Source organism: Leptonychotes weddellii, chromosome 5, assembly GCF_054177405.1.
Source record: "Leptonychotes weddellii isolate Sample4059 chromosome 5, ASM5417740v2, whole genome shotgun sequence".
In the NCBI taxonomy this organism is placed as follows: Eukaryota; Metazoa; Chordata; class Mammalia; order Carnivora; family Phocidae; genus Leptonychotes; species Leptonychotes weddellii.
Window position 1 is genome coordinate 4,357,976 of NC_138373.1, and position 12,044 is coordinate 4,370,019.

The 12,044-nt window shown below is 45.9% G+C and overlaps 1 protein-coding gene across 2 annotated transcripts in view; it reads left to right on the forward strand.

Moving 5' to 3' along the window:
• Nucleotides 1-3,322: 3,322 nt before the first annotated feature.
• FAM220A (family with sequence similarity 220 member A) overlaps nucleotides 3,323-12,044 on the forward strand; it is a 16,536-nt gene continuing 7,814 nt past the window's right edge. Inside the window, exons 1-2 of one of the 2 annotated variants that reach the window (XM_081819285.1) lie at nucleotides 3,323-3,623; nucleotides 4,267-4,316. In XM_081819285.1, coding sequence (XP_081675411.1) covers nucleotides 3,438-3,623; nucleotides 4,267-4,316 — 236 coding nt within the window. In that variant the 5' untranslated portion in view covers nucleotides 3,323-3,437. The remainder of the gene's footprint in view (nucleotides 3,624-4,266; nucleotides 4,317-12,044) is intronic. The other variant, XM_006746786.3, reaches the window with a different exon arrangement.

Here is a 12,044-nt window from a genome sequence, read left to right on the forward strand (position 1 = left end):
TCGGGCTCCCTGCTTGGCGGGAAGCCTGCTTCTCCCTCTCCCACTCCCCCTGCTTGTGTTCCCTCTCTCGCTGTGTCTCTCTGTCAAATAAATTAAAAAAAAAAAAAAACTATCCACACTGACTTATAATTAATTTTGCCTGGTTCTCAAATTATAATTAGCAGAATGTCTTCCCAGAGATGCCAGAAAATTGGGGTTGAGTTAAATGTTAAGTCAGGAGGCTAGACTAATTTACCAGCCTGCTCTACAACTCGGAACTAGTTAACCTTCATATATATTAAACCTCAAATCTCGTTAGCGTTCTTTCGTGTTCTCTTTGACCTCCCATTATATCTAATTACAGCAGGCTTTTTACCTTGCTCGGTGTAGTTTTGTGGTGATGTTGTTTGCCATTGTTTATGGCAACTGAATGGCTTGTTAAAAATGCCTCATTGCCTCAACGGCATTTAGAGAAAAAGAAATGAGTAACCAGGGAGGATATATATATATGTATCAAACATCCCTGCAGCCCATCTGGTCTTTCAACATACTTCTAATAAACAGCACTGCCAAATCTCTACCAGTTAAAATCTTTACAGGCCTAAGAACAAATTCAGCTGATCTTGAAACCTGTTCACACATTGTCAGACTGATTTTATGTCTTTGGCAAATTTTCCACTGAAGACTCTAGTCTTTAAAAATCTTTAAATTATTTTTCTAAATACTGTTTAAAGAAGTGTTCATTTTGCTTTTTGGGAAGGATAGCTTGAATGACGATGATAATTCAGGAGCATGTGTTCTGCATCCTCAAAGATAGCATCCACTTAGCGCTGAGAGAAAAAAATAGCTTACAAAAAAAGGGAAGTGAGCTTTTTATGGCCCAGCAATAAATGTGCAAAGTCTAATGCTGCAAAAATAAGGGGAACTAAAGATTAGTGCACATACTTTGAAAAATATTATTTTAATAACAAGACGAGCCAAAAGCTAAAAACCCTGAAATAACTATTTAAAATGGTCTTGGCCTGAAACACAATGGATAGTAAATACAGTATTATGAGCGTCAAAAAGTACAATTCTTCCTTCTTTTTTTTCAAGATTTAAAAAAATTTTTTAAGTAATCTCCACATCCAAGGTGGGGCTTGAACTCACAACCCTGAAATCAAGAGTCCCATGCTCCACCAACTGAGCCGACCAAGCATTCCCCCCCTCCCCCGCCAAAAAGTACAATTTCTTACACAGTAGATATTCAAAGAAAAATGATAATGCTAAATAATAGTCATATGACAATACTGGAAGTGTCCTCTGTGATTTATAATCTTTGGATTATAGATGAGTAAAATGAAAAAAAATTTTTTTAATGATTTTGAGTGTGAATTTCAGGGTAGAGAATTTTATTTTATTTTTATTTTTTTAAATAAAGATTTTATTTTTAATAAAGATATTCTCTATTTGTCAGAGAGAGAGAGCGAGCACAAGCAGGGAGAGCAGCAGTCAGAGGGAGAAGCAGCCTCCCCGCTAAGCAAGGAGCCCAACATGGGACTCCATCCCAGGACCCGGGGACCATGACCTGAGCAGAAGGCAGACGCTTAGCCCACTGAGCCACCCAGGTGCTCCTAAATGACTTTTTTTTTTAAAGATCTATTTATTTATTTTAGAGAGAGAGCATGAGTGGGAGGGGCAGAGGGAGAGGGAGAGAAACCCCAGCCGACTTGGCACTCAGTGGGGAGTGCGCAGGACTGGATCTCACAACCCCGAGATCACAACCAGAGACCAGGACCGAAGGGAAACCAAGTCAGATGCCCAACCGACTGCACCACGAGGTGCCCCTTAAATGACTTCTAAAAGTCATTTAATGCAATAATGATTATTACTGCAAACCCATTTTAGGGCAAAGAATTTTTACATTTAAATCTATTTTCACACTGTTGCTTTCTTTCTTTTTTTTTTAAAGATTTTATTTATTTATTTGACAGAGAGAGACACAGCGAGAGAGGGAACACAAGCAGGGGAAGTGGGAGAGGGAGAAGCAGGCTTCCCGTGGAGCAGGGAGCCCAATGTGGGGCTCGATCCCAGGACCCTGGGATCATGACCTGAGCCGAAGGCAGACGCTTAACGACTGAGCCACCCAGGTGCCCCCACACTGTTGCTTTCTTAAAGGACTTAAGATTTGCTTTTAATTTCATCAATGAAACTCTTTTTTCCTCACCTGTACCAAATTCCCAGACTTTCATTGGTGGGCAGAAGTAATGACATGAAATGCTTTGTCTGAGACTAGAAATAACATATCTACCTTCACACCATGCAAATCTTTGATAGAAACCTATATGCTGAAGTAGGAATGTAAAAACTCATTGTCAAAAAGATAAAAAACCCGAAACACAGAATACTAGAAGTTTTGGAAGTTTCAATATTTTTGCTTATTTCATTAGCAAGTCAATTAATACCAATTATTAAAGATTAAATTTTATATAAGTCAACACTGAACAACAATGGCTGGGGTCCTGAAACCATCTACATGGGGAGCATGTTCTGCCCCTCCACCCCAGGAAGCCTCCCTTTGTTTGCTTTTTATAATTGTGGTTAGATATACATAACATAAAACTTGCTATTTTAACAGTTTTTATTTTGATTGATTGATTTAGGTGCAAAAAGGTAATTAAAGCACGGTGACAGGACCCCTGGGCAGAAAGAGCTGCCTATTTTAACAATTTTTAAATGTACAGTTCCCCAGGGGCGCCTGGGTGGCTCAGTCGGTTGAGCGGCTGCCTTCGGCTCAGGTCATGATCCCAGGGTCCTGGAATCGAGCCCCACGTCAGGCTCCCTGCTCAGTGGAGAGCTTGCTTCTTCCTCTCCCTCTCCCTGCTGTTCTGCCTACTTGTGCTCTCTCTCTGTCAAATAAATAAAATCTTTAAAATAAAATAAAATAAAATAAAATAAATGTACAGTTCCCCATTATTAAGGACATTGACATTGTACATCTAATTCAAATTCACGGTTCACCTTCTCGTTTGTTTTAATTTCCCAGCTTACCATTAGGGGGCAGACCGAGATAACGCATCCGCTGCTCGGCCGGAGCATCCCGCCCCTCCTCGCCCACGCATGCGCGTCTCACCTGCGGAAGGTGACAAGGGGCGGGGTAGGGGGCGGGACAGAGGTGCGCAGGCGCGGCGCGGGCATTGTGACGTCAGGCCGCGCGGCCCGGCTTGGACCAGGCGGCGGCTCGCTGAGGCGCTTCCGCGAGTGTGACGCGCGGACTCCCCTCCCCGCCGCCCGCCCGCCCGCCCCCGACCTCGCCGCCGCCTCCCTCGCTCCCTCAGCGCGCCCAGCGCGGCCCAGCGGCCGGGGCGGAGGCCCGGGGGCGACGCGGCGCCGAGAGGGCGGGCGGGCTTCGGAGCGCCGGGCGGCCCGGGTCCGCGGCCGGTCGGTGCGCGGCGGGCGGGCGGCGGGCGCCGGTCTATATGGCGGCGGCTCTGTCGGGCCTGGCTGTCCGCCTCTCGCGCTCGGCCGCCGCCCGCTCCTATGGGGTCTTCTGCAAGGGTCTGACCCGCACGCTGCTCATCTTTTTCGACCTGGCCTGGCGGCTGCGCATCAACTTCCCCTACCTCTACATCGTGGCTTCCATGATGCTCAACGTCCGCCTGCAGGTGAGTGAGCCGCGCCCGCCGGGCCCCCCTCCCCCGACCCTCCCCGAGCGCCTGTCCGCCCAGCGCTGTCCGGCCCATCCCGCCCGGGGACGGCGAGGATGCTAACAGGAGCTGCCAAGCTGGGTGCTAAGTGTATGCACTGTGCATTTCTCCTGCAACCCCACGGGAGGAAAACCCGCTGATGTTATTGTTGTTCCCGTTCTGCAAACGAGGCTGGGGGCAGGGTGGAGCGGCCTGCCCCGGCTGAGGGCCTGCAGCTGGGGCGTGGGGTCCGCGGGGATGGTGGATGCTGGCACCGGTGGAAAAGCCCTGAAGAGGAAATTTGGCCCAGAAAACTATTATATGGTTGGGTTATGCGAGGTGGGTTTGTGGTTGACTTTGTTAGTTCCCTAACTTTACAAAGCTTTTCAACAAATTATTTCTGAAACTTAAAATGGGTTAGTGTTTTGATAGATGTATTTTACTTATCCTGGTCGGAGTGGGGGTGGGGTGAGGCCGAAAATGAGGGAAAATGAAGTGGAGGAGGGAGAGACGCAAAAGGTTTCAGAGTTAAACTATGTTCAGATGTGGGAAAGTAGACACACCCAGCACCTTGGAGATCACCTTTGCTGTAAATGACATTCCTTCACCCCTTGAATTACAGATGCCTTTTTCTAGTGGGATGAAAAGTCGTCAGATTGAGAATTTTCCTTTGTAAGTGTATCAGAGATGGTCAAATGTGGAGCTCCTATTGGATTCCGTTTACACGTCTTGGAGTGCCTGGCACAGGCTTTGATGGAGGAGGGACAGGTTCCTGCCCTCGCTGAGCTTCTGGTCTGACAGTACTTGTGCTGCTCCCTGGTGTGCAAAATGAGGGAGGCTGAGTGCTAGGACCAGGCCTGTTGAGACCATGCAGGTGTTGTCCTTTTTGTGCCCTCTGGTTTGGTTGTATCAGGATGGAATTGTCTCTGTGTCTGGACTCTTAGGTTTTGGTTCCTATTACTGGTGATGGCAGGCTACTTAAAACCAGTTCTTGATCAAAAATGTGTTAAGGTGAGGGGCACCTGGGTGGCTCAGTCAGTTGAGCGTCTGCCTTCGGCTCAGGTCATGATCTCAGGGTCCTGGGGTCGGGCCCCACATTGGGCTCCCTGCTCAGCGGGGAGTCTGCTTCTCCTTCTCCCTCTCCCTCTGCCTCTCCCCCCAACTCGTGTTCTCACTCTGTGTGCTCTCTCTCCCTCAAATAATCTTTAAAAAAAAAAAAATGTGTTAAGGTGAGATGAGATGAACCTGCCTTTTTTTTTTTTTTTTTTAAGATTTTATTTACTTATTTGACAGGAGAGACACAGCAAGAGAGGGAACACAAGCAGGGGGGAGCGGGAGAGCGAGAAGCAGGCCTCCCGCCAAGCAAGGAGCCCCATGCAGACTTGATCCCAGGACACTGGGATCATGACCTGAGCTGAAGGCAGACGTCTAATGACTGAGCCACACAGGCGCCCCTCACATTGGGATACTTTTATGTGAATAAGGGCTTCTGGCACCCTAAGCGAAGGTACCAGACTGGAAGAGTGGAAAACTGAAATATCTTTCCAGTAGGTGGTATGAAGGAGTCAAGGGTGCTAGGTGTGGGGACTGGGGAGAAACCAGAAAGCTTGTGCTCTAGCCAGTTTCCACTAGCCAACGGTTGTTTGCCAGATCTAGTGATTTTCAATAGAAATTGGAAATACTGATTTTTAGATACCAAATCAACTCAAGTTTTAAGAAAGTAAACTTTGTGGCCAAAACAAGTCTGCATTTGACCCCCCTCCCCCCGCCACCCCACCAAGCGCCTACTTTGGAACCTTTTGTCTAGAATTGCGTTAATGCTTTGCAGTCACATGTAGAATTATAAGAACTATTGTAAGAGAAGACCTAGTACATAATGTTAAAAATTACCATGTTTTGAAAAAAAAGTTCCCATGTTTTGTATCATTAAAAAAAATCACCTTTGTCACATGTCCACTTAACTATGATTACCCTCTAGTCCAAACTACCCATAGTCACTCACCTGGACCATCTATTTTCCACTGGGCAGTAGAGAAGTCTTTTTCTTTCTTCTTTTTTTTTTTTTTTTAACCATAGGTGTCATTTCCCACAAAACAACAGAACAAAACTGCTTCTCATTGCATACAGAATGCAGTTCACATATTTTTATCCAGCAGATCTGGCTTTTGCCAACCTCTCTAACTGGGTTCTTGTTTACTGTTCTCACAGCTTCCTTACTACTCTCCTCAAGCTGTTCTTCCTACAGTCTCACACTTCAGTTCTGATTTCAGAGAGGACTTGCATGATCACCATATCCATATGATCTTGCACTTTTGTTCTCTTCATTGCAAGAGTACTGAAGGCTTGCTTGTCCCATAAGCAGTAAGGAACAAAGGACTCCGTTTCTAATGTGATGCTTAGGGTTTCCAAATCTCACAGTTGTTTGTGGTTGTTTGGGAATCTCAGGAAATGTTATTCAAGTACAATTTTCATAACAAGGAATTTGTACCACAATGATTGAAGGTAGATGCATTTAGGAGGAGGGAAATTAGCTTTACTTTGAGTGGTTTGGGCAGTCAGAAGGGCTCAGCGCGCACCAAGCCCAGAAGCCCGTGGTGGATGACATGGTATACTTGACATGGAGTGCAGGTGCACGCACAGCTGTAGAGAAGCCTGAGAGCTGAGCTGTAGGAGTAGCATGTGGGCTTGTTTGGTCAGGTCAGTGGTGAGATGGGAGCGGGGGAGGCACAAAGTGGTCACCAGGTTCGTTGGCGGCTAAGAACTGTGTAAGGATTTTAGGCTGGATCTCGGGCTTGATCCAGGATAGCAGCAGTCACTTCACGTGCGGAGGCGGGGAGGGAGTGGGCGCGGGGTATCTGTCGTCTTTACTGTGATAGTTAAGCTGCGACTTTAAATACCCCTGCAGGTTTAGAGTTTCTGTTCATTTGTGGAAAATCACTAATTAAATTAACCTGATTTAAGGGTTTAATTACTCTGGCCTCTTGTAAAGGGAAGTGCCCTGGGAAATAGAATCTGAGCAAGAGGACAGCTGCGGGTCGCTGCCTTTTTACTCACCACACTGTGTCGTCGGCCTCTCCGTGGGAGGTGCTGGAATAAGGGATGCTGTGTCCCACATGTTTACTTAGGACCCCTGCGTCGTTTGTTTGTAGACCTTTTCAGGTGGTTGATACCTCTTTAACATGCAAGATGATTAAATGAGGCAAAAGGGCTTTGTAAACCTAGGAGCTTTATGATTTTAAAATATTGTTTGCAAGCTTAAAAAAATAAATTTTAAAAATTTTGAAAAAAAATATTGTTTGCAAGCAAGCCTTAATCTGCTAGAGTCATTAGTATCCTACTTACTTGTACAGAATCTGAAATACAAGGAGTAGAAAAATGAGAATCTGTATGAAATACTAAATTAACATTAGTGGGACGTCTGGGTGGCTCAGTTGGTTAAGCGTCTGCCCTCGGCTCAGGTCGTGATCCCAGGGGCCTGGGATCGAGTCTCTCATCGGGCTCCCTGTTCGGCGGGGAGCCTGCTTCTCCCTCTGCCTGCCACTTTCCCTTGCTTGTACTCTCATGCTCTCTCTCTCTCTCCTTTGCCCTCTCTCTGGCAAATAAATAAAATCTTTAAAAAAATAAAATTAGTAAAAGCAAGATGATAGATTGTACTGAGGACTGAGCAATGTCCTTGTCTTCTGTGGCATGGGCCACGCTGCCCTGAAGCTTCCTTTGGCTCCTCCCTCTGTGCCACCCCTCTCCCCTGCTTCTGACTGCTCTGTCATAGTCTCCTTTCTGATAGACTTTCTAAATCCACAACGCCCTGTCTTTCCGTGTTCGCCTGTCACTTGAAAATCTATATTTCGTTTGTTCCAATCAGGTAAAAGAGTTCAGGAGTGTAGGTGGGCTGGGAGAGCTGGTTGCCGTTCTAAATAGAGCAGGTGGGCCTCATTGATCAGGTGGCATTTGAACAAAACCTTGAAGTCAGTGGTAAGGGCTTTAGCTTTGGGGTTGGGGAGATGTCTGGGTTAGAAGAGTATCTTGTTTTGTGCAGAGAAGGCCCTACAGCTGGTGCAAGCTTGATATGTTCCAGAACAGCAGGAGGCTGGTCTGTGAAGAAGGTGGCAGGAGATTCAGACTGAGAGGTTTAGGAGCATTGAAAGGACTTTGGCTTTGACTCAGATTGCATGATCTTATGTCTGAACAATTTAAAAAAGTAGTAAAGATTCCAAGATCCTGGTTGCAGGGTCAAGTGCAGCTTGAAATGAGTTTTATTCTGTTGCTTGATGGGGGGAAATTAGAGATTATTAAGAAAATGTTGTAAAAGCTTATGAGCTTTATGAAATTTTTTTTTTAAGATTTTATTTATTTGACAGAGACACAGAGAGAGAGGGAACACAAGCAGGGGGAGTGGGAGAGGGAGAAGCAGGCTTCCCGCTGAGCCGGGAGCCCGATGTGGGGCTCGATCCCAGGACCCTGGGATCATGACCTGAGCCGAAGGCAGACGCTTAACGATGAGCCACCCAGGCGCCCCAGCTTTATGAAATCTTAATGAGTCAAGTCAAGAGCATCAGCCCGGTTAGGAATTTGTTCTGGCTTCTGAGATGAGGAACAACTGCATACTTTGAGATGCTAAGTACCGAACATGCAGGAACATAAAAACACTTGTGGAATCTTTCCATTCAAGTGAATGCTTTGATCATGGTTTGTTTTTCATAAACTTTTGAAAAATTTTCAGCCTATGTAAAATGTGAAAGAATAGTGGAGTGAACACCTGTATCCTTGAGTCAGGCTTTTTTTTAAGTCTTAACACAAAGTCCTATAATGGGTCAAGCACATACAAAGTGTGTTAGATCTATATGTACTAATGTTAAAAGATACCAACCATATATAAAGTGAAGAAAAGTGGGGCGCCTGGGTGGCTCAGTTGGTTAGGCATCTGCCTTCGCTCAGGTCATGATCCTGTCTCTGTCCTGGGATCGAGCCCTGCATTGAGCTCCCTGCTCTGTGGGGAGCCTGCTTCTCCCTCTCCCCTTGCTTGTGTGTTCATGTTCTCTCTCTCTCTCTGTCAAATATATAAATAAAATCTTGGGGGCAAAAAAAAGTGAAGAAAAGGTTAAAAACCATTTTTTCAGAAATGTGTTTGTCGGGGCGCCTGGGTGGCTCAGTCCGTTAAGCATCTGCCTTTGGCTCAGGTCAGGATCCTGGAGTCCTGGGATCAAGCCCGGCATCGGACTCCCTGCTCAGCGAGGAGCCTGCTTCTCCCTCTCCCTCTGATGCTCCCCCACTCTTGTGCTATCTCACTCTTGCTCTCTCTCAAATAAACAAATAAATAATATCTTTAAAAAAAAAACATGTTTGGATCGGGCTCCCTGCTCGGCGGGGAGCCTGCTTCTGCCTCTGACCCTCCCCGCTCTCATGTGCTCTCTCTCTCATTCTCTGTCTCAAATAAATAAATAAAATCTTTAAAAAAAAAAAAAACATGTTTGGGGCGCCTGGGTGGCTCAGTTGGTTAAGCGACTGCCTTCGGCTCAGGTCATGATCCTGGAGTCCCTGGATCGAGTCCCGCGTCGGGCTCCCTGCTCGGCAGGGAGTCTGCTTCTCCCTCTGGCCCTCCCCCCTCTCATGTGCTCTCTCTCATTCTCTCTCTCTCAAATAAATAAATAAAATCTTTAAAAAAAAAAACATGTTTGTCGGTACCTGGAGGGAGTAGCCCTAACTCAGGAGAGAGCCTAGGCATTGCTTCTCAAACGATCTTTGGAGAAGGACCAGTGGTTCTTTACCTCCACAGACAGGGCAGCTTATAATCAACAACATTTATTTCTCACAGTTCTGGAGGCTGGAAAGTCCAAGATCAAGGCACTCCCATGGCCAAGCCCTCGTGAGAGTCCTGATTCCTGGCCGGTGCCTTCTTGCTTGTCCTCTCATAGTTGGAGGGCTAGGGGTCTCTGTGGGGCCACTTTGTAAGAACAATAATCCCATTCATGAAGGCTCTACTCTTATGACCTACACAGTTCCCCGAGGCTTCACCTCCTGATACCACCATCTTTAGGTTAGAGTTTCAGCATATGAATTTGGGGGGACAGTCATTCAGACCATAGCACCTTCTGATCGTTTTCTAAAGGCCAATAAAAATGAATTGCTTTCACATGGAAAGGGGCAGCATCTGCTTAAGATTCTCCTTCTCCCCTCCCCCATTCATGGGCACACACGTGTTCTCTCTCTCTCCCTCTCCCAAATAAATAAATCCTTGATTAAAAAAAAGTTGCATGCTCTGAGCCAGCCAGGTACCCTCTGAGTGTTCTTAATTCTGTTCTATGATCACAGTAACAAACTGGGGGACCGGGGAACATGGGACGGTGGCTCCTACGTTGTAAGGACTTTGGCTTGTACTCTGAGTGAAGTGGGAGATATTTCACTGAGATGGGACTTAATGTGATTTACTTTTTTAAAGGATTTTTTTTTTTAAGATTTTATTTATTTGACAGAGAGAGACACAGCGAGAGAGGGAACACAAGCAGGGGGAGGGGGGGAGGGAGGAGCAGGCTTCCTGCTGAGCAGGGAGCCTGATGCGGGACTTGATTCCAGGACCCTGGGACCATGACCTGAGCCGAAGGCAGACGTTTAAATGACTGAGACAGCCAGGCGCCCCTTGAAGGATTATTTTTTAAAAAGCTTTATTGGAATATTCAAATGTACACAAAAGTAGAGTAGTATAATGAACCCTACACACCCACCCCCACTCCCCCATCACTCCTTTTCAGTAAGGATTAACTCTTTGCTAATCTGGGTTATCTTGTTTCCTCAAGCTCACACCATCTTCATCTCCTCATCCCACACTGGGGTATTTAAAAAAACAAAAACAAAACTCCGAGCCAGAATGGATCCCTTTTTTGGTTTGTTTTTTTACTTTGAAATGATTTGACTTAGAGAAAAGTTGCAAAAATAGTGCGGAGAGCTCCCATAGACCCTTTGCCCACCTTCTCCTGTTGGAGGCTAACTGCATCCTAGCACAGTGAAAAACTCGGAGATGAGCATCAGTCCGACACATTGGGATTTTACCAGTTTTTCCCACTGTGTCCTTTTCCTGTTCCAGGACCCTGCACTGCATTTAGTTGCCATGTCTCCTCCAATCTGTGACACTTCCGTAGCCGCCTCTTGTCTCTTATATCTATCAGTTGGACATTCAGGCTGTTCTCACTTTTTGGCTATTATGAGTGAGTAATGCTGCTATGAACATTCACGTATAGGGTTTGTGTGGACATGATTTCATTTCTCTTGGATATAGGAGTGGAATTGCTGGGTCATATGGTAATCATGTGTTTAACCATTTCGGAAGGATCACTGTTACTGCGCTTCAGAGTTGAGGGTGGAAGCAGGGAGACTCTCTGGAATGCAGGAGGGAGGGACACCGTGGTTGCTCCTGATCAGGGCCCCAGCAGGGGAGATACTGGGAGTGGCTGCCTTGCGGGTATATTTTGTTGTTTGAGCCAACTTGCCTTCATTACGTACTTACGGGGTACTCAGAGAAAGCTTCCTTCACGTTTCTTTTTTTTTTTTTTTTTGTGAGCTACCCATGCTCTTTGCCCATTTTTCTGTTGATTGTTGGTGGTTTTAATTTCTTAGAGCCTTGTATCTGTTAGGTAAGAGTTGAGAAGTGTTTTTTTTTTAGTTTTGACTTTGCTTATGGTGTATATTTGACATACTGAACTTTATTTTTTAAAAATCTTTTTTTTTTTTTTAAAGATTTTATTTATTTATTTGAGAGAGAGCACATGAGAGCGGGGAGCGTCAGAGGGAGAAGCAGACTCCCCGCCGAGCAGGGAGCCCGCTGCGGGACTCGATCTTGGGACTCCAGGATGACGACCTGAGCTGAAGGCAGTTGCTTAACTAACTGAGCCACCCAGGTGCCCTATTTTTTAAAAATCTTGTTTGTTTCTTTTAAGTAATCTCTGCACTCAACATGGGGCTTGAACTCTCAACCCTGAAATCAAGAGTGGCATGTTCTACTGACTGAGCTAGCCAGGTGCCCCTGAAGTTTATTTTTATGTAGTCAAATTTAAAACCATCCTTTTTGACTTTGGGTTCAACCTAGTTAGAAGGCCTTCCTGGGGCACCTGGGTGGCTCAGTCAGTTAAGTGTCTGCCTTCGGCTCAGGTCATGATCCCAGGGCCCTGGGATCGAGTCCCGCATCAGGCTCCCTGTTCAGTGGGGAGTCTGCTGCTCCCTCTCCCTCTGCTGCTTCTCCCACCTGCCCACTTGTGCTCGCTCCCTCTCAAATAAATAAATAAAATCTTAAAAAAAAAAAAAAAAAAGGCCTTCCCAACTCTTATGCTATGAGGAATTCAATCCTATTTCATCCTGGTTAAAAATATATATATATACAGTCTCCTGTGATATGTATCCAGACTACACCGC